The sequence below is a fragment of the Lolium rigidum genome, chromosome 6, assembly GCF_022539505.1.
Source record: "Lolium rigidum isolate FL_2022 chromosome 6, APGP_CSIRO_Lrig_0.1, whole genome shotgun sequence".
Classification (NCBI taxonomy): domain Eukaryota; kingdom Viridiplantae; phylum Streptophyta; class Magnoliopsida; order Poales; family Poaceae; genus Lolium; species Lolium rigidum.
In genome coordinates, this window is record NC_061513.1 from 97404492 (window position 1) to 97423039 (window position 18548).

The window sequence follows — 18548 nt, forward strand, 5'->3', positions numbered from 1 at the left end:
ACAACATCCACGAAGCAGCAAAAAGTTATGAGCGACAAATCAGGTCCTGAATGCTGCGCGGCGTGATAAACCCCCACGTGGTCCGGACCGACACGTGCTACACGTACTCTTCCCTGGTGTTTGCCCCCACGTGCTACACGTACGGTACGAGCGTAGCACGTTTGTACAACTTCCCCAGGGATGTACACTGCTGATCTCATCTTCCAATCTCAATTAAGGAGAGCCAGCCCGCGATGCCTATCCACCACGTCCAGACGCTGCGTTTCGACCATTTACTTGGTCGTTATCTGAAGGGCAGGTAGACAGGCGAAGAATTAAGCGCGTTCGCGACTTCAGGGAGTATGATGGTTCGGAATCGGAAGACCTCAACTTAGCAGAGCACGTTTCAGGAAACAATACCAAGGGATTACAAAAACCGACGGTCAAAGTTTATATTCGGAAAAATATTCCATCCGAACACTACCGAGAACTTTCGAATAATTCGATTAACAAGTGTTCAGAAAACGTAAATGTATCATCCATGTTCGAGCCACAAAACAGCAAAATAGTACAGACAAACGGAGTAGACCGCTAAAAGGTCAGAAACGACTCTGTCACCAGCTAGCAAGACTTTGCTCCGTAAAATAGTTCAGAACTTTGTGTTTTTCGTATTGAACTGTATCGACCTAGTTTCTCAAAAGGTGATCGGATGGACAAAAGTACAACCCACCCAATCTCCGAAATGCGCCTCCCTCCTGTTGCTCATGTCATGGCACAAAGGTAGAGGATACAAGTACATTTCATACATGTCCTGAACAAGACGCTAGTAAATCCTAAATCTTAGAAACAACCACTGTGTACAGCACATATCCTAATTGGCTGCTCTCTGAAACACGGATACACCATGGCACTAGATGGTAGTGCCGGCACGCAAAAGAGCAAGGTAGAGAGAGGTGAACAGAACAACAAGATGCACTGATTTCCGGATTATGGTCTCTTCATCCATGCTTGCTTTCACATTTTGCTTTTAACTTGAGGAAAGCAAAATCTTTGTCATTTTCAAACAAAGCTCTTTTCTTCAGAGACCCCAAGCGTGATATCCAGTACAGAAGTACATGAAACACACTATTGAGGCCTCTGGCGCCGAGCGCTGTCACGCTGCCTTTTGGAAGATTGTGGTGCTGAAGGCCCTGGTACAGTTTTGCTGGGTAGACTATATCTACCACCATCACTCGGGGGCAGAATATTCTCCGGAGAAAGATACTCGGCAAGTGGTGCGACTCTGTCCGTTAGCAATGACGTAAGGAAATCATTAGGACGAATATAACCACCACCTCTCCTTTCTGCTGGCCTCGAATCAAAAGCACCGGTGTTACATTGAACCATAGCAGGCAAGCCATCATATGTCAAGATACATGCAATGGCATACATCGTTGCTCCAAGAGCAGGTGGGAGAACATCCTGCGGGTGTTGGACCTGTAGAAAACATGCTTTCATCAGGTGCAAGATAGAGAAAATTATAGCGCATTGGCAGCAGATTAAAATGGAAAATGCAGTTACATGGTAAATGATTCTTACTTTGAAAAGTATAGCAGATACTAGACGTTCTCTTAGGCAGTACATTTGAGCAACATCAAGAGCTGTCGCATGAAATCTGAGCCAGCGGTCAACAACAACTGAAACAGTGTTATCAGGAGAAGACATAATCACTTCATCCCCACTGGAACCTTCCTCTTCATCATTATCACCATCAGGTGGAGCAACAGCCATTTCGGAAGCAAGCAGAAGTAGTGGATATGACCCAACGACAGAACATTTCTTTATAGACAACGTCCCACCATCACCTCGAGTAATTTCATCATATATGACTAGCGGATATCCAGAAGATTTATTTAATGACAAGTTATAGTTTGCAGAAGACGGATGCAATCGAACTTTGGCACCACTTGCTGTTTCCACAACTGTACTCCTGGCATTTTTGCAAGGAGGAAGCAGCTTTCCAACCATGGGGTAAGCGCCAGCCATAAGGACTGCGCTAATGATACCTAACATAGTTGCAAGGTAGTAAGTTCAAGAGAATAGTTTAAATTAAAACATAACAAGGCTTTTTTTACTGCCAAGATTGAAAAATAACTTATAAACCTACACACATTGAAAGTAGCTTTATAGGTAATGAATGCAAAATTCTCTTATTCCAGCTACACTTGTTACCATGAGTTTCCAAGTTGTAACTAGTACAAGGATCTACTCCTATGTTTGGACACCACTAAAGTAACTACTGCAAGATTTTAATTCTTCAAACCAACATACGCAGTTTTCTATCTACAGAAAAACCTATGCGTAAGTGACAAATCTAATGACATACTGCTTATAGAATTAAACATTGTTCACATCTGAAAGTGTGAAATAGAAAGAAAGCAACCGCAGCATATTACAGTGTTTCAGAATTTGTTTTCATACAAACTTACGTACCTGAAGCTTTAGCATTTAAGTTGCAGGCAGATGCTTCAGCAGGAAGAAATCCTCTTTGAGCTAGTTCATTCTGAAGCTGTTTTCGCATACTTGACAACATAGTCATGGTGTTTGAATTGACAAAATATTGTGAACAAAACAAAGCTTTTTGGCCCGTGTCTTTAGCACATCTCCAACAATCAAATGCTGCCACAACAGCAAGCTGGTCGCTAAATCCACCATATAATGAAGCAAGCTCGATTTTGGCTGCATCGGCTCTTTTTCTCTGATCTGGATCGACTGGAAGGACGAAAGGATCTCTATAATCTACTGCACATGCCAATGTCAATGCAGGATCAAGGCAGTTCATCAATATAGCAAACAGGAGCATCTTGCTTGTGGATGGATGAACCGGAAGAGAACCTAACTTTTCACCCAAATCTGTCAACTGTTCATCTTGTGTTAAAGCACCAAGATCCTGAAGCACAGTAATAGCATTTTTTACAGTCTCAGAAACTGGAGGATCCAAGGTCTTCTTTAGAAAGTCTGCTATTCTGCAGTTTGGATCAAGCAGTTTGACCTGCACCACAAAGACACATCGAACAGCTATCAGTAATAACATGATAAACTCGTTGGACCAAGCATTTGACTTGCGCCACAACTATTAAAGCATAAGGTACCTACCAGTACAAAATGATAATATTATTGCAGCCAAGTGAAACATTGAGGAGCATCAGCTTTTTCAGACATTAGGTACAACAAAAGTATAAGCTAGGCATATACCTGCAAACATAGTTCTTCAATTGGCATCCTATTAATTTCAGGAGTTTGGTATTCTTGCAGTGAAGCTGCTCGCAATCTAGAGTAAAGATGGTAGCAAGTTCCTGGCTGACAACGACCAGCACGCCCTTCACGCTGCCTTGCACTAGCTCGAGAAACCCAGGAAGTTTGAAGCGTGGACACACTATTATACGGATCATAACTTTTCTCTTTCATTCTTCCACTATCTATGACAAATACAACATCATCAATTGTTACTGCAGTCTCCGCTATGTTCGTTGAGAGAATAATTTTACGAACCCCAGCAGGTGGACGTTGGAAAACCTTTCTCTGCTCTGAAGATGGGATCATGGAATGGAGAGACAGCACATGGAATTTTGATGAATCCTGAAAGATGGAAGAAGCAAGTAACCTCTCTCTTGTTTTATTTATAGCTTCCCAACCAGGAAGGAAGATCAATACAGCTCCTTCACTTGAATCAGCACATAACTTTTTAAGCAAGCGTTCTATCAGCACAGTATCTATGTGCTCTGGATTGATAGTTGCTAAGTATTTATTAAGAAGATCATTCTCTTCAGGTGATTTTGCTGGAGTACAATCCATGTGTTTTTTTATTACTTCATAAACCTCTTTCTGATTCTCTTGCTGAGACCAATCTAATGCAGATTTTCCATCGTGATCACGTGCAGAACAATCCACACCAAATGATAGAAGCATGCAGACATCCCCAAGTTGACCTTTTCCAGCAAAAACCATCAAAGGTGTCACACCAGTTTCTGAATGTGAGTAGTTGAAGACTTCTGGGTTCTGCTCTACAGAAATAAGCTCAATGAGAGGATCAAATTCATCATTGACCAAAGCCATACTAATTACTTCATCCAGTGAGCTTTTGTACTCATCGGTTAACACAGTCTTCAGCTCCAGATCATCTGATGCGGGATGAAGATGATTATCATCTACAGATTGCAGAATAGAAAGCACATCCTCCAAATAGAAAGTTTTAACCTGTGGAAAATGCAGTTGTCAACAAAGCTTTAAGCTAAAAATCCAAGAGCCCCAGTCATAGAATGTAAATGTAGTGTTACTAACAGGGTAGGTATGGCCAGGGACTTCAATAACCGGGCATCCGTTGAAATACTGAGAAAAACGGTCAGCGTTGATTGTTGCACTCATGAGCACCTGTTAATTGCATCAGTGAATACTCTTGTAACCGGATGAAAAACACGCTCACTTGAGCTATGGCAATGGAATGTCATCCTAAGAACCAAGAGATGGATTTACAATACCAATACAAAAGGCACGAGCTAAGCTGTACAATTTTTATTTCAGCCATTCGCAGTGTCTCATCCAAATCCATGATTTGTCAACAATGGTTGACAAATATTAGTTCATCCATCGATCACTGCTACACTTATAGCCCCTTAATTATACTTATTGTCTTCATTATGTATACGCTAGAGTTGATCTTTTCTTGGTCAAATAATTTTCTTACATGCTATTTTTTGTCAAGTATAAAAATAATTAGTTTTTCATCAGCAACTAACATGATATTCTTTTATTAATAATTTTTTCATATTATTACTCTTAAGGTGTTATATGAAAGTTTCATCTATTATTTTTACTACTCCATTTATGTTAGTCAAGACATGTCTTGCACATGCAAAAAATGCATGTCCAGTCTTTACGCAATAGTTGAGTAGCATAAAATAGTCTTGAGTAGGCCCTGACTACTTATGAGCATAATAAATTACAAAAGAGATACTTCTTACTATATGAAGATGCGGATACATCGGCAGCAAATCTCTGCATATAATTATTTGAAAAATATATTAGTGGATTACACATGCAATTTAAGTAATATGTGCACAACTTTATTTGTAGCAATACCTCAGGATAGCTAACATGAAATCGGAATACCTATCCCTTTCATGGATTTCATCCTGAAGAGAAAATGAATATTTTTTAGCCAAAGAAAAAATGAATATTAACTCATATAGAAATATAGGACAACATAAAGCCCAACAAAAAATACACTGCCAGCATACGCTACCCAGAACAAATCCAGTAAAGTACTAATCTAATGAAAAGGCCAAGCACATTATGCACACAAGCTGCAGTTTTGCTGGCAACGATGTTGTAGGTTCTACATGAACAAGGAAGTATGATTTTTACAGATATTTTTAAAAGGCAGACACTGGTCAGATTATATGTGAAGCTCATAAACAAGTTCTTTCATGGCTAGTTTACGATGAACTTGCCTCACTCTAATTATGAGGATCTACACACTTTCTTTTCAATAATAATACCATAAAGATGTTCATGTGTGGTATATGTTGGAAAATGGTGTAAAAACTGTACAAAGCAAATATCTTATTTGAAATGGAAGTAACAAAAGTTTTGGTAAAAAAAACTTTTGTCACTGCTACTACCCCTGCACTATGTCTTCACAAAACTCTAGGTACTACATAGAAAGCGTTTATGTTAAATGCAGTTAAGCAAATTGTAAGACCAATACAATGCAGTTTCGTGATATGAAATAACATGTTGCATCTAGATGCAAAAAACATTTATTGGTCCTGGTTAGAATACCAAGTTTCACAAAGTTAGATGCGGGTTGGCTAACTATTCGTCTCATCCTCTTGTAAATAAGTATGTACACACTCTTTTCAGTATTACCACATAAGGAAAGTATGCCATAACTCAAAAGGAAATGGTATGTAACAAGGTATTTCGAAGTTTACCACAATGATGTGTGTTATCTCCATAATTGGATCATCAAATGAGTGTGTCACATTTTGTGCTGTTTGAACGTTAGTTACTCTGCCTATCAACAGCCTCAAAAGAACACCATTAGTACAGAACATGATTGACGAATTCTTCCCTCCTTTTGACTCCAAACGTATCTATAATCAAATAATGAACAACATAATAAGAATAACATGGATGGAAAATTTACAGCTCCTAGAAAGATAGTCGAACTCCAACTAGGTGTTGAACGGAAAGAAAATGATGTTCACAAAAAGTCCCACTGTTCAATAAGGGGACGGGAGCTTATATATAGGGTGACCAACTTTGTAACTTCGCAGTTTGACCAACAAATGGCCAAGCAAAACATGCATGTGATCATCACACACACTAAGCAATCTAAATTTAATTTTAGAATGAACTTCTACATTATCATAATTGACATAATATTGTTACTGTAACTTTAATTGATTGTACTGCAGTGTAAACAAATGATGAAAGTTTAATATCATAGGCAATTTAAAATCAAACAGACAACTGCTTTGAAATGGCTAGGGTTAAGGCAATTAAATCTACGAATGTATCAGTGAATTCTAGAGAATTGTATACCTTGTACCCAACTGTGTTACCAACAGCCTCTCCTCTTTCAGCAGATATTCGTTCGGCAACTGCATCGGACACAGAACACAGAACAGCTTACATTGAGCCAATGGATAAACACTAAATTTGAAAAGCAATGGCCAATGACATAACGAAATTACTACAAATACCTGAAGTAGCTGATATCCGTCGCGGCTGAGTACATATGATCTTACATGATTCACCCTTGCCCCACACATAATCCAAGATATATTGAGGAACCTAAGTACAAACAGCATGATAAGTGAGAAACAAATGAAAGTATTACACCCACCAGTCATAATCAAGCAAGGCTGTTCTCGTCATTTCATATGCAGTTATGCACAAGAACAGAAAACTATGCATCAGTTGAATTTTAATTGAATCAACCTGTTAGAATAAAGATATTATTATATGAATAAAAACCAAGTAAAGTGCAGAAAGATGTGAAGATAGTATCTATAACATGTCAGCTCAGACTGAATATGTTATCTACGATCTAAAGCCTGCTGTATTAATTTGCAGCCCACGGACTAGCATAGAAATGTTTTCTACTGATTATAAGAAAAATGGACGCATCATTTGAGTGGCATAAGACCATTCATCTCTTCATAAGAGCTACACATATCTAAAACATAAGATATTCCATATTTGCTGAAGCACATACAGTGTATATTGTTCATACGAGCATATAACAACAGTGAAAAAACAGTCAATGGGTTAGGCCAACAGACCAAGAATAATAGGCAGAACTTCTATAACAAATGCAGGAAGGGATCAGAACAACCGGCACCTGGGTAGTTTTACCGCAGCCTGTTTCTCCAGAAATAAGAACCACCTGGTAGAAAATACAAGAGGATCACATTGCCATCAGTTGATGCCAACAAAAATATTCCCTTAGCAAAGCTAGCAAATGTTAAAGCATATGAATAGATCAAAATAAAAAAAGCTAGTGTCAGGAAAATAATTGAAACAGATGCCCATCATTTTTGTGCCAGTCATCCTATAATTAATTGAAGCTGTGGTACAGAAAGCACTAGCACATTATCAGTAACTCTGGATTATAAGGATCTGAATTCCAGATAACTTAATATTAAACCTCCCCATGATGGGAAATGACATAACCAGCATCGACTTGATCCATGCATCACACTAAAGCTAGTGTGGAGCAACCTAATTTCCAAGTTGACTTACCTCTTTCAATAGTTCTGGAATACTGCATATTTAAATGCGATCAAGCTTCGGCACAATGAACATTACCTGGTGGTTTTCCAGAGTAGAACAAATGTGATCCTTGAAGGATGATATCGGAAGTTTGGATCTGTCTTCAGCGATCTGTACACATGTGTACAAACTCTCAGCACCCACTTAAAGATACTACATATGGCAGGTATAAAAGGTGGGAACTCTGGGATTGGCCCCAAAAAAAAGGTGTTAAAAGAAAGATATCAAGCCAGAATATACAACCTTCCTCAGCTGTCCACTTGTGTTAGATGTAAGCATCTCAACCTTCTTTGCTATATCACGTCCGCTCATAGTTGGCCTGCGAAAGGCACCATCTCTTTTCCATGGAATTCTTGCAGCCTTCTTGCCAGATTTCTTGACGGCATCACCATTTAATTCAGCTTCATCAGGAGGATAATGCGTAAATAAATCAAGCAAAACCTGTGTTGCTTCTTTAGAAAATCCAAGTCTGCTAGGGCCTTCTGCAGGCTCCTGTGTGGATTTATTATTTTTACGTTGGTATTTGTAAATCCCAAGGCGTCGAGCATCCCCATTCCTACAGATAATGAATAGAATTCAGAACAAACACCGAATAAAAAGTTGCTACTACAAATATAGGTCAGCATGATGGTTGATTAGGAAGAGAAGATGGACCAAACATAGCTCTAGCTTAGCAAATCCGTTATAGTTAAAAGTTACTCACCCGGTACTTTTCGTTTTCAAGCCCATCTTTCTACACATTTGATGGATTGCGCCACGCTCTGCCTTGGATAGACTAGCATCGAATTTGTACACTGCACATTTAGAAATTGTAGATATTAATTTTCTCTGCTGAAAGTAAAACACAGAAAAGAATATTATGCATGCTTCAATAGAAGAAAACAGAAGAGACCAGTCATAAAGGCGGCATTATAGATAATACAATAAGATCATGAAGACAATACCAATAAGGCTTCTGCAACTACCTTATGAAAGCGCAACGACGATTAATTATCTATACCACCCGCTAATATAAGGCCCTGCTACCCTGTTAGGCACTTCTATTTACCAGTCCAGTGGACATAGAGTTCTTTAACAGCAGCCTGTGAAGTTGCAAATCAACCAAAAAAAGCACTTCCAATTTAACTGAAATGATGTCACTGCATAGCCCATGAAAGGCTAAACAGAAACAGTAGAACTGGTATTCATGCAAATAGCATGTGCGGACAATACATAACACTGACTGAACATTCACCTTCGTTAGTAATCAATAACCACAACTAAGGATAGGCATTATATAAGCTGTAGATGATAAAAGTCTATCTTATTGTATAAGCAGGAATCAGCAGTGAAGCTAGCAAGAAATGTGGCATTGGTCATCGGCAGTACACCACAGGCCTAGCTAAATAAGTGAAAGCCACGGATCGGCAACAGAGAAGGACTAGTAACCAAAGTACGGGTGGTATCGGGGATGGGTTTGAGATACTATGATAAAAAAAATGAGCATGGGCCTCAACCCTAAGCTGGAACGTTTGAAACCCTAGCTCTCACCGACCCCGAAGGTTCCATGCCCGCAACGGAACCCCTCGCTCCCGCTCCTCGGAATCGCACCGAAATCATGAGACCGCGCGCGCTAGGAAATGCGAAAATAATTGGGAACACCCGATGTGAAAACAAGGCAGACGGCGCGAACCCTCTTCGCCGGAGGCCCGGAACTTCCTGAGCACTGCCCTGAAGCGCATCATCTTCTCCTCCGGCACGGGGGCGAGTGGAGGATTGCGGCCGCCCCCGGCTCCTCCGTCGTTGGGCTTCTTCCGCCCCATCCCGCGCTCCTCCCCGTCGCGGAGCGGTGGCTGCGTTCGTGGCGGCGCGGGGCGGGGCGGCCGGCTCGGGTCTCGCTTCGGCGGTTCCCCGCTGCGGTCGCTTTGGTGATGGGGGACCGAGGGGAAACCTAGGGTGTGGCGGTGGCGGTGGGGAGGAGCGGCCGGCGGAGAGACAAGTTTGGGTGGACCGGTGTGGCTGGTATACGGGCTATGGTTAGTCGGTGAGAAACGGGCCGTGGACCGTGGTGGGTAGAGGTGTAACGGGCCACGTGGTGGGTTGTTCAAAGGCTTTCATGCGGGCCACTGCCACGGCTTCACGTCAGAGGAGAAGGCCTGAGGGGACCTAAGGCATCTCTCTAGTGGGCCGATTTGGACACCTAAAATATCCGCGGCGTCCGTTACCGTCGTTCTGCGGACGCGAAAATAATCATGCGACCCGACGTATATTGGTCATGGGCCATTTTTTTTGAAATATCGAAAAATATGAGAAACAAGTAGATAGCATGAACATATGGCCATCACATTGGCTCAAATTGAGGTCTTACATAATTTCATCACATTGTGCACAAGGCCAAAAGGTGCCCAAACATGGCCACAATATCAAATCAAACATAGTCCAAAAAGAAGCCATGGTGGTTGACAATAGCGCCGCAGATTAGGTGTCTCGCACGCGAATTTCGGCGCGCTTCTTCATGAACCAGGCCCTGCTGTCATCGTTCGTGTTGCTCAAGTCGGCCAGCATGATGTCCTCTGCCCGGATCTTGGCCTCGGCGTCCATCCTTTTGGCCTCGGGGTCACACAGTTTGGCATTGGCGTCTGCCTTTTTGGCCTCGATGTCCATCCTTTGGACCTCAGTGATCTCTTTGGTGAGGTTGAGGTAGATGGTAGCTGCGGACTCTTTTTCCATACGCTTCTTCTCGACTCTTTTGTCCAGGGCGGCTTGAGAGTCCGCCATGATCTTCTCCAAGGTCTAGCTCAACGCAAGAGTTGATGCCTCCCGGGCTAGATCGGTCTTGGTAGACTTATGGCTCCGGGGACGAGGTGGAAGGGCTTTCTGCCCAGGATCGTCGACGACAATCGTTGTTGTCTCACTCTTGACAGCTTCATGGTAGGCCGCATAACCAACCCTCCACTTTGCCGCGTCCTTCAGCTTCTCCCAGCAATGGACCATATAGAAGTCCTTCTTATGTGTTGCCTTGAACTTCTACAAGACCTTGGATACCTGCAATTGGTAAAAGTCCGGATCATGGTTTGCTAATGCTAAGTACATAGATGGAACAATGATGCTCGTTTCTTTACTACTCCAAGCACGCCCGTGCCGCTCTGGGGGTGGGAAACAACATGATCAACGGCGGCGCAGAACTTGGCGGTCTCTTGTTTGATGTAGTTCCATCTTTTTCTAATGGACTCTTCCGTGCGATCGCTTTTCATCGCGTAGGGCGTGTGACGCTTTCTCTCTTCGTACTATTGGACCACCTTGGCCCAGTTGACCTTGCACTTTTGTTGCGCATCATTTATGCAGTCATGGTTGGTCGCGAGCCACGCGCACAAGTCGTCGTTGAAGCCGCTAGTCATGTGGCTCTCCCCCTTCTTCTTGCCACCATCATCCCTGGTCAGGCCCTGTTGGCGCCCTCATCGGCATCGACGCGGACGGTTGTTGCCTGCGTGGGCTGGGTGGAAAACAGTCGTTCGCCATCGATGTCCACCCCATCGTGCGTCTGTGGCCACTGATCCTACGTCCATGTTCCAACGCCGCCTTCGCCGACGAAGCCGCCGCCGAAGGTCATGGCATGGATATTGCCCTCAATGCGTCCCGTCCAATAGGCCTACGAATCACCGGACGTCAGACGAATGACACACGGCAGACCGAGACACTGAGAGAGCAAACATATCGGGTCATCCATCGTCGGGGCAGATGCTTTCATTTCCTCAAACAGGGTGCGAGGCGCCGGCATGCTCTACTCCGGAACCTGTCGCGTCTTCTGTGTCGCAGCCGGGCACGAGTCACCGCTCCTCGGCGTCCGGTTCAAGTCGGGAACTGGGGCCCCGTTGAAGTGCACCGGGGCGGCGCCGGAGGCGAACCGTGACGTCGTGTGCACCTACGAGGGTGCAGGCGTTCCAGGACGCTGCTGAGAACTTACCGAGCTCACCGACGAGGTCGGAGGAGTGATGCCCACGATCCTCTCTTGCCTGACGAAGAGCATCGCCTCCGCTAGGCTAGGATGGAGGACTACGTGGGCGCCGGCTTTCACCTGCATCTGCCACGCCATGTGGGCAGCGGACTGTAGGCGGTCGCCGCCGCCGCATTCCTCTCCTTCAGATTATTGCGCCGACCGCGACGCTTCGCGGACTGGACACATTTCTCCTCCTTCAACAACTTCTTTGGCACCTGTGGCTTAGCTTCCCGACCGCCGGTGGCGGCACGCTTTGAGTCGGACGGAGATGCGGTCTCCATTAGGGCTATGGTGGTGGCTACGAGGGAGTCCAGGGCGATGGTTGCGAGGGTTCCCTCGGAATCCATGGTGGCTGTGGCGACGAGGACATCCATCGCAATGGCCTGGAGCGTTGGCGCCGGTCAACTTCGATTTTTCGTGCTGGGAATGACCACTGGTGGAAATGTTAGCGGCGTCCCAACCACTGACGCGCGGGTCCTACATGAGCGCGTCCGCGGAGACGCAAACTCGACGCATAGCGGACAGCCTACGTCAGGTAGCTGGGCCTGCTCCCAGACGCATTTTTCGACAGAGCGAACGCAAATAGTCTCTCAATATCCGTTTGCGTCACCCCGTTGGAGATGCCCTAAAGAAAAAAAGGACAGGCTGGAGGGATCTTGGGAGCAAGTACTGGTACTCCATGATCAAATCTTGGTGTGTTTGCTGAACAAGTACTGGTATTCCACGATAAAATGTTGGTGTGTTTGCTGTTGCCCGTCCTCCTATGATCTATATGTTTCTCCGACAATAACATCCATTTATTCGTGGATTCACGTTTGCAGATTCTCAGGGATTGTGAGAGTTCGATATTTAAGCTGAACCAGGGTTCTAATTCAAAGTACCACTGCTACCACCTGTTCGCTCTGAAAGTGATCAAACTTCCCTGAGATCAATAATGAGACCAACTTGACAAGCTACCTTTTCTCTTGATATGAGGTGCGAAGAGAAACATCTCTTGGTGGCAATCGAGACCTCGGCTGTATCCCACTTCAAGTTTAGTTGGAATTTTAGTTCAAACTTTGAAACCACCCATGATGTTAATACATGAAGTTGAAAAAATAAAAAACAGCATTGTGTATAACTTCCACAGAGGCTGCGAACTAAGCACTCTTGCTTTGAGTTTCGAGGAGGATTTATATACAGTTTGCTTATTTCTGCATTTCTACTGTGAGGGCTCATCATTCGTATTGGCAATTTACAGAGCTAGCCAGGATATAGAATACAAAGAGTATTGATGTTAACGCAGAATGTCAGTAACAAGAAAGAAGCTTCTGCCGCTTGTAATCCTTTTTGCCATCTCCTGCTATAATAGTCAACCAAAGGAGCTTCCGGCACCTACAGATCTCACAGACTGAAATAAATAGGTGGCGGATTGACTGCCTCCATCTTGGATCTCGACACATTCCCGGTGAGCATGCTCTCAGACATGGCCTCCTCGGCATGGAAAGGCTGCACCTGGGCAATCCTTTCGGGGATCGCCTGGCCACGCTCGACACGGGCAAGAACTTCATAATGCGCCCTCAGCTTCTTGGGCTTTGTTTTCCACTCGGGCAAATTAGACCAGTTTACCTCCCCATCAGCTACACTCTTCTCAACCGTGAAGCCCATTTTGACATATGTTTGTGCCGCCGCCCGTGCATTCAACAACTTGAACGTGCCCTTCTCACCCGCCTTCTTTGCGAGAACTGACGCCAACAGATCCTCAAGCCCCTGCAGGCTGCCATCTGATGCATTCAATGACAAGAGAGGCCACATTCCAGTGTTATGTGGTTCATCCTCATCATCGGTGGCAGCAGGGATTGCACGCGAGGAGAGCTCCACTTGACCTGGGGCCAACCTTTTGAGCTTCAGCTTGTCATTGGGAGACATGGAAGGAGTTGAGGATAAGGAGGTTGGACCCTCAATTCGCAGGGAGAGCAGGGGTTTCTGATTAGACCGAGCTGCACCACGTAGAGCTTGAGCGATGGAAAGCAAGCTTGACAGGCGACCCTTGTAAGTGGTACGGTTGAGAGGAAGTGGCAGTTCAAGGGGCAAACGGAGGCTCACTGCCCTAGCACCTTTCACTGTTACGACTGCACCATCAGCAAGAACAACTTTCTTCAGAGTTCCAGCCTCCACGTCATGCTGTACAGGAGCATAGGATTAGCATCTCATATTTGATACGATAAAATTTAGAAAAAGGCATGTATGAAAAACATTCAATAAGCAAGAATATATGTAAACAGGCTGCACCATAATGGTTGACATGTATGGCAATGACATATAGATGAACGGGTCCATGGTATACCTTTAGATAGCCAAATTAAGCAAGCAAAAAAAAAGTAGGTAAATGAACATTTTCTTGGTAAGCTCTTAGGGATGAAAGTCATAGTTCATAACCACATTGTGCAAAAAGAACCTTCAGAGTGAGATTGGTAGGATATGCGCTGCTTCTAAGCTATCATCTATCCCCTTACCGTAGCCACGTTTGATGTTTTATTGTTTTAAGACAGCAAGATGTAATTTGGACACTGTTACCTGACCACAAAGCTATTTGGTTCATACTCAACCTAACCTTTGATCTTAGCTACCTTTGGATGTTTGAGATGAATAAATTTATAATACTATTAAGCTAAACGTACTTCCTGAGCTTAGATTCAGGTCTTATTGTCTGACATGAAGAATGATGACAAATATCTATCACTAGCTCTTAACCCCATACGGTTGTCCACATCTAAGATAAAACTACTCTAGGATAAGAGAAAATCTCCAATTTGGTCTATGAAGTTGCTTCGGATGTGCGTTTTGATCACGAACTTGCAAATCGTGAATTGTGGGTCAAGAAGTTGACCCGCGCGAGCGTTTTGGTAATTTTGTCACGGCCAATGTTAATTTGCTGATGTGGCTAACTATATTTTTGCAAATTGCCCCCTAAAAAGGTCAAATCGAGGACTAAAAAATTAGAAAAAACAAATTTTAGGGGGAAATTTTTAAAAAAACACAACTGTCCGCAAACTAACGATCACCATGGTGGAGTGACCAAAACACATGCGGGGCAACTTCGTGACCCAGCATTCACGAGTTGCAAGTTCGTGACTAAAATGCACATCCGGGGCAACTGGCCAAATTGGGGTTTTTCTCCTAGGATAATTAAAGGTAAGCATGCCCGGTCCCTTTTAAAAAAAAAACCACTGATCCTTTTCTGGTGTAGGCAGAGAGGTCAGTAGGTCACATTCACAACTCACAACCACCCAAACCTTAAGAATTACTCCCTGGGCCATGGGCAAAAAGGGAAATGCTCTTACCGGCAAGGCGAGCCTGACATCGTCGCCGTCCTGGATCCAGAGCTCCATGGGCCCGGCGAGCTGGAAGGGCGGCAGCGTCGGCTCGAAGGTCCCTCTGGCGCCGCGTCCGATCTCGGCGAGCGCCGCCGTGTCGTCGGCGTCGGCCTGGGAGCGGAAGATGGGCAGGTCGACGAAGTCCCACCGGCTGACGTCCTCGAGCAGGCGCACCGGCACGGCCTTCCTCCCGACCTCCATGTCGAACTCGTACGCCACCGCCTGCCCCACAAGCGCGTCCCTCACGTCGAACCCGGACACCTTGAGCTCCTCCGACTGGAGCCCCAGCCCCTTCACGATCGCGTCCCTCAGGTCCTGCAGATCCGACAACAGCCGCGTCAGCCCGTCAGCTCCGATCAGGCCACAACCAATCAAGATTCAGGGAGGTGGTGGGGAGGGGACTCACGGAGATGGCCTTGGGGACGGGGGGCTTGGGCGCCGGGTCGAGGCCGCGCGACGAGCCGATCGCGAGGAGCAGCGCCAGGGGCAGCGCGAGGAAGCGCCATCGGGCTCGAGCGGCGGCCATCGCTGCTCCTCCTCGTCGTCTCTCCTATCAATTCGGCCGGAATCCTTTCGCGAGGAAGATGGCAGATGAAACGGAATTCAACTGTGTTTATTTTGGGACTGAAAACTGTTTGATGATCTCTCTGTAGAAGCTCCACGCGTCGGATCGTATGTATAGCTCGCGGGCCCGGGCAGTTGCGAACTTTCGAGAGCGCGGGCCCGCTATTGATTGGCCGGTTAACGACGTGGAGGGACGTGTCACGGACCAATCAGAGGAGAGAGCGTGGACGAGAGGTTCGACTTGGAGCCGGGCGGTAGGCGACCCCGCCGTACCGGGAACAGTTGGATTGGCCGGTGAGGCGCCGCCGTATCGGGAAGACAGTGTGACACGAAGTGAGCGTGTTCATAGTGTTTTCAGTTTTTCTTTACTCTCTCCTCTAGAAGACGGCGAAAAGGTAGGCGGCCAAGGGCGGACTCAGATAAGCAAATCATGTACTTTGTACTTCCTCTCATCTACATTAGTTGTCATTAAGAACATCTCCCGCCGCGTCCTTCGAAGCGTCCCCAAACAGCGACGGATCGAGAGTTTGGGGACGTATTTTGTTCGTGCTGCGTTTCGGATGTCGCATTCCAGCCGCGTCCCTCAAACAAAATTTTATATATGTAAAACTTAAGCGAATACATTCAAACTTACTATATATTACATAGATTCGAACGAAATTCGATGAAATTTAAACTAAACCTAATCTAGTAGTACTTTCGGTGGCCGGAGGCGTCGTAGTACTGGTGGAAGTTATACATGTCGTCAATGACGACCTCCTGCTTGCCGCGCTCGTCGGGCTCGTCCTTCACCGCCCCGCTTGGTCCAGCCTCGCCATCGTCGGTGAGGTCCACGAGCGGCTTCCCGGTGTCGCGGATGGACATGGCGATCGCCGCGTCGAGGTCGCCCCTCCAGGCGTCTTTGTCGTTCAGCGACGCCAAGCACACCGCTCGCAGCCCTGGGCAGTCCTCGGGGTCGTCGCTGCTCGCAATGAGGCGCTGCTGCCGCTCGTACTCCGCCAGCAGCGCCGCCTTCCCGGCTGCCTCGTCGTCCTGCTCCTCCTTCACCTCCGGCTTCGGGATGAGGAGGGTGTCGCCATCGCGCCTTTGCTGCTGCCGGCTGCCGCCACGCCTCGGGATGACTGGGGGCGCGCGAACTCCGGCTCCTCCTCCTTCACCTCGCGCTTGGGGACGGTGTAGGGCGCAGCGCAGTGCGACGAGGACGGCGCCGATCACACCGGCCCAGATGAGGAAGAGTTGGAGGAGGACGACTACGTCCTCCTCGGCTGCCAGCATGCTGCGGGAGATGGTGGCGGCGATGACGGTGTCTTCAACCTTGGAGCGCCGTTGTGGACGCCATCGACGATGTTCTCCAGGGTGCGCCCCGGAACGCCCCAGATGACAAGGGATTAACTTATCAATGCCTACAGGTTGTAGACTAGGGTTTAGTTGGAAGTAGAGGGCAAGTAGATCTCGAAGGTTTCAGCCGAAAAGTACTCGACGATTATGAAAACTAGGGTTTGAGAGACAATGATTCGATGCTTTCTTTGTCCCTCGACTCCCCCTTATATAGGAGGCGGAGCCGAGGGATTCGTATTGTACAAGTTACAGAGTTCGGGAGGGTTTCCAACTCATCCCGTAAGATTACAAACATCATCTTCTAATACAACTCTAACTTTCCTTAATATCAACTCGGGCTTCCGATTCTTCTTATTCTTCGAGTCATGGGCCTTCAGTAAACCCCGGGTACTATCTTCGGCAGGCCCATTGGGGATGCCTATGTCAGTAGCCCCCGAGATTTTGCTTGAATTGTAGAGTCAAGGAAAATCTCCCCTGTTTATATTTACTCGACAACTTTAAACTTCTCTATTTTTCTTCATATGAATTTCTATATTGTACAGGGATAATGGTATTTGGGGCTAGTTCATCTGACGGATCAGGTACTAGTTAACTGCTCTAGTGGCAATCCGCAAAAACCTACTTCGAGATCACGTCCCCGGACATGATCTCGGGATACTGGGTGTAAACTTCGACGAGTGCCGCTTAAGGTCTTACCATTCTGTCGAGTCCCGGTCATATTTATCGGGTACCTAACGCGTCCGTTAGGATTTTTCTTCGTATCCGTTGATACGGATAAAAGTAGCAAACCGGCGTCGGAGACGGCGCCACGCCACTCAGAACGGATCTGGGGTCTTACCTTCGCAAAGTTTTGCGGCATTCAGAAATTGTTCGCAACTTTCGGCGTTCTGAGAATATATTGTCGAGTGCTTATTCGGCTGTTGGAATGGCACATTTTATTGAGTCAACGGATGACTTATATTGCTCTCCCGATGGGAGTATATGCAGTGTTATTTTATAACTCGAAATATACTCTCTTGTTCTTCTTTCTCTTTTTTTTTATAATTTCATCGGGCACGCGAATAGCGTTCCCGATGGGAGTAGGCCCCGAGGCTACAGCCAAGGACTTGTGCTTGGGTGTAGGCTCCACGCCTTATGCCGCTATATTTTTTTCTCTCCCGAAACTTCCAAATCTCTCGGGTGCGCGAACAGCGCTCCCGATGGGAGTAGCCCCCGAGGCTATGAGCAAATATTTGTATTTGATCATAGGCTCACACCATTTCTATTTTGTTTTTCTCGAATTTTTCATTTTTCCAAAGTAGCCCCCGAGCATTTGGGCAAAAACTTGTATTTGATCAAAGGCTCTCGAAATAATTAATAATCTTTTGCTGTCGAACATTTCCCTTGTCAAGGTGACATCATTGCTTACGATACCCACGATCAATATATCGGGCAATCACGAGAGCCTTTCTCTCTCTCTTGCTTGTGGGCCGAAATTTCGCACCATTTTGACACGTCGCGCAAGTGGGGGACACATG

At 45.7% G+C, this 18548-nt stretch overlaps 2 protein-coding genes across 2 annotated transcripts; both read right to left on the minus strand.

Moving 5' to 3' along the window:
- Positions 1-624: 624 nt before the first annotated feature.
- LOC124659473 (DExH-box ATP-dependent RNA helicase DExH6-like) lies at positions 625-9588 on the minus strand. The gene is made up of 15 exons (XM_047197339.1): positions 9470-9588; positions 8501-8591; positions 8041-8353; positions 7834-7908; positions 7367-7411; positions 6726-6816; positions 6565-6623; positions 5952-6113; positions 5098-5150; positions 4980-5013; positions 4300-4389; positions 3214-4215; positions 2452-3010; positions 1558-2024; positions 625-1455 (listed from the first exon to the last, which is right to left on the minus strand). The coding sequence occupies exons 1-15, from the start codon at positions 9519-9521 to the stop codon at positions 1105-1107; spliced, it is 3444 nt and encodes a 1147-aa protein (XP_047053295.1). The 5' UTR covers positions 9522-9588; the 3' UTR covers positions 625-1104.
- A 3318-nt stretch (positions 9589-12906) lies between these two features.
- LOC124665455 lies at positions 12907-15735 on the minus strand. The gene is made up of 3 exons (XM_047202872.1): positions 15536-15735; positions 15097-15444; positions 12907-13936 (listed from the first exon to the last, which is right to left on the minus strand). Exons 1-3 carry the CDS (start codon positions 15653-15655, stop codon positions 13157-13159), a joined length of 1248 nt encoding a protein of 415 aa, XP_047058828.1. The 5' UTR covers positions 15656-15735; the 3' UTR covers positions 12907-13156.
- Between the last annotated feature and the right edge of the window lie 2813 nt (positions 15736-18548).

Coding starts and splice junctions, on each gene's coding strand:
- LOC124665455 (XM_047202872.1), bottom strand. CDS start 15,655: ATGGCCGCCGCTCGAGCCCGATGGCGCTTCCTCGCGCTGCCCCTGGCG. Junction 15,445..15,535: donor CCGTCCCCAAGGCCATCTCC/GTGAGTCCCCTC, acceptor TCGGATCTGCAG/GACCTGAGGGACGCGATCGT. Junction 13,937..15,096: donor ATGTCAGGCTCGCCTTGCCG/GTAAGAGCATTT, acceptor GCTCCTGTACAG/CATGACGTGGAGGCTGGAAC.
- LOC124659473 (XM_047197339.1), bottom strand. CDS start 9,521: ATGATGCGCTTCAGGGCAGTGCTCAGGAAGTTCCGGGCCTCCGGCGAA. Junction 6,114..6,564: donor GTAACACAGTTGGGTACAAG/GTATACAATTCT, acceptor ATTTGATTATAG/ATACGTTTGGAGTCAAAAGG. Junction 5,151..5,951: donor AGATAACACACATCATTGTG/GTAAACTTCGAA, acceptor TTTTCTCTTCAG/GATGAAATCCATGAAAGGGA.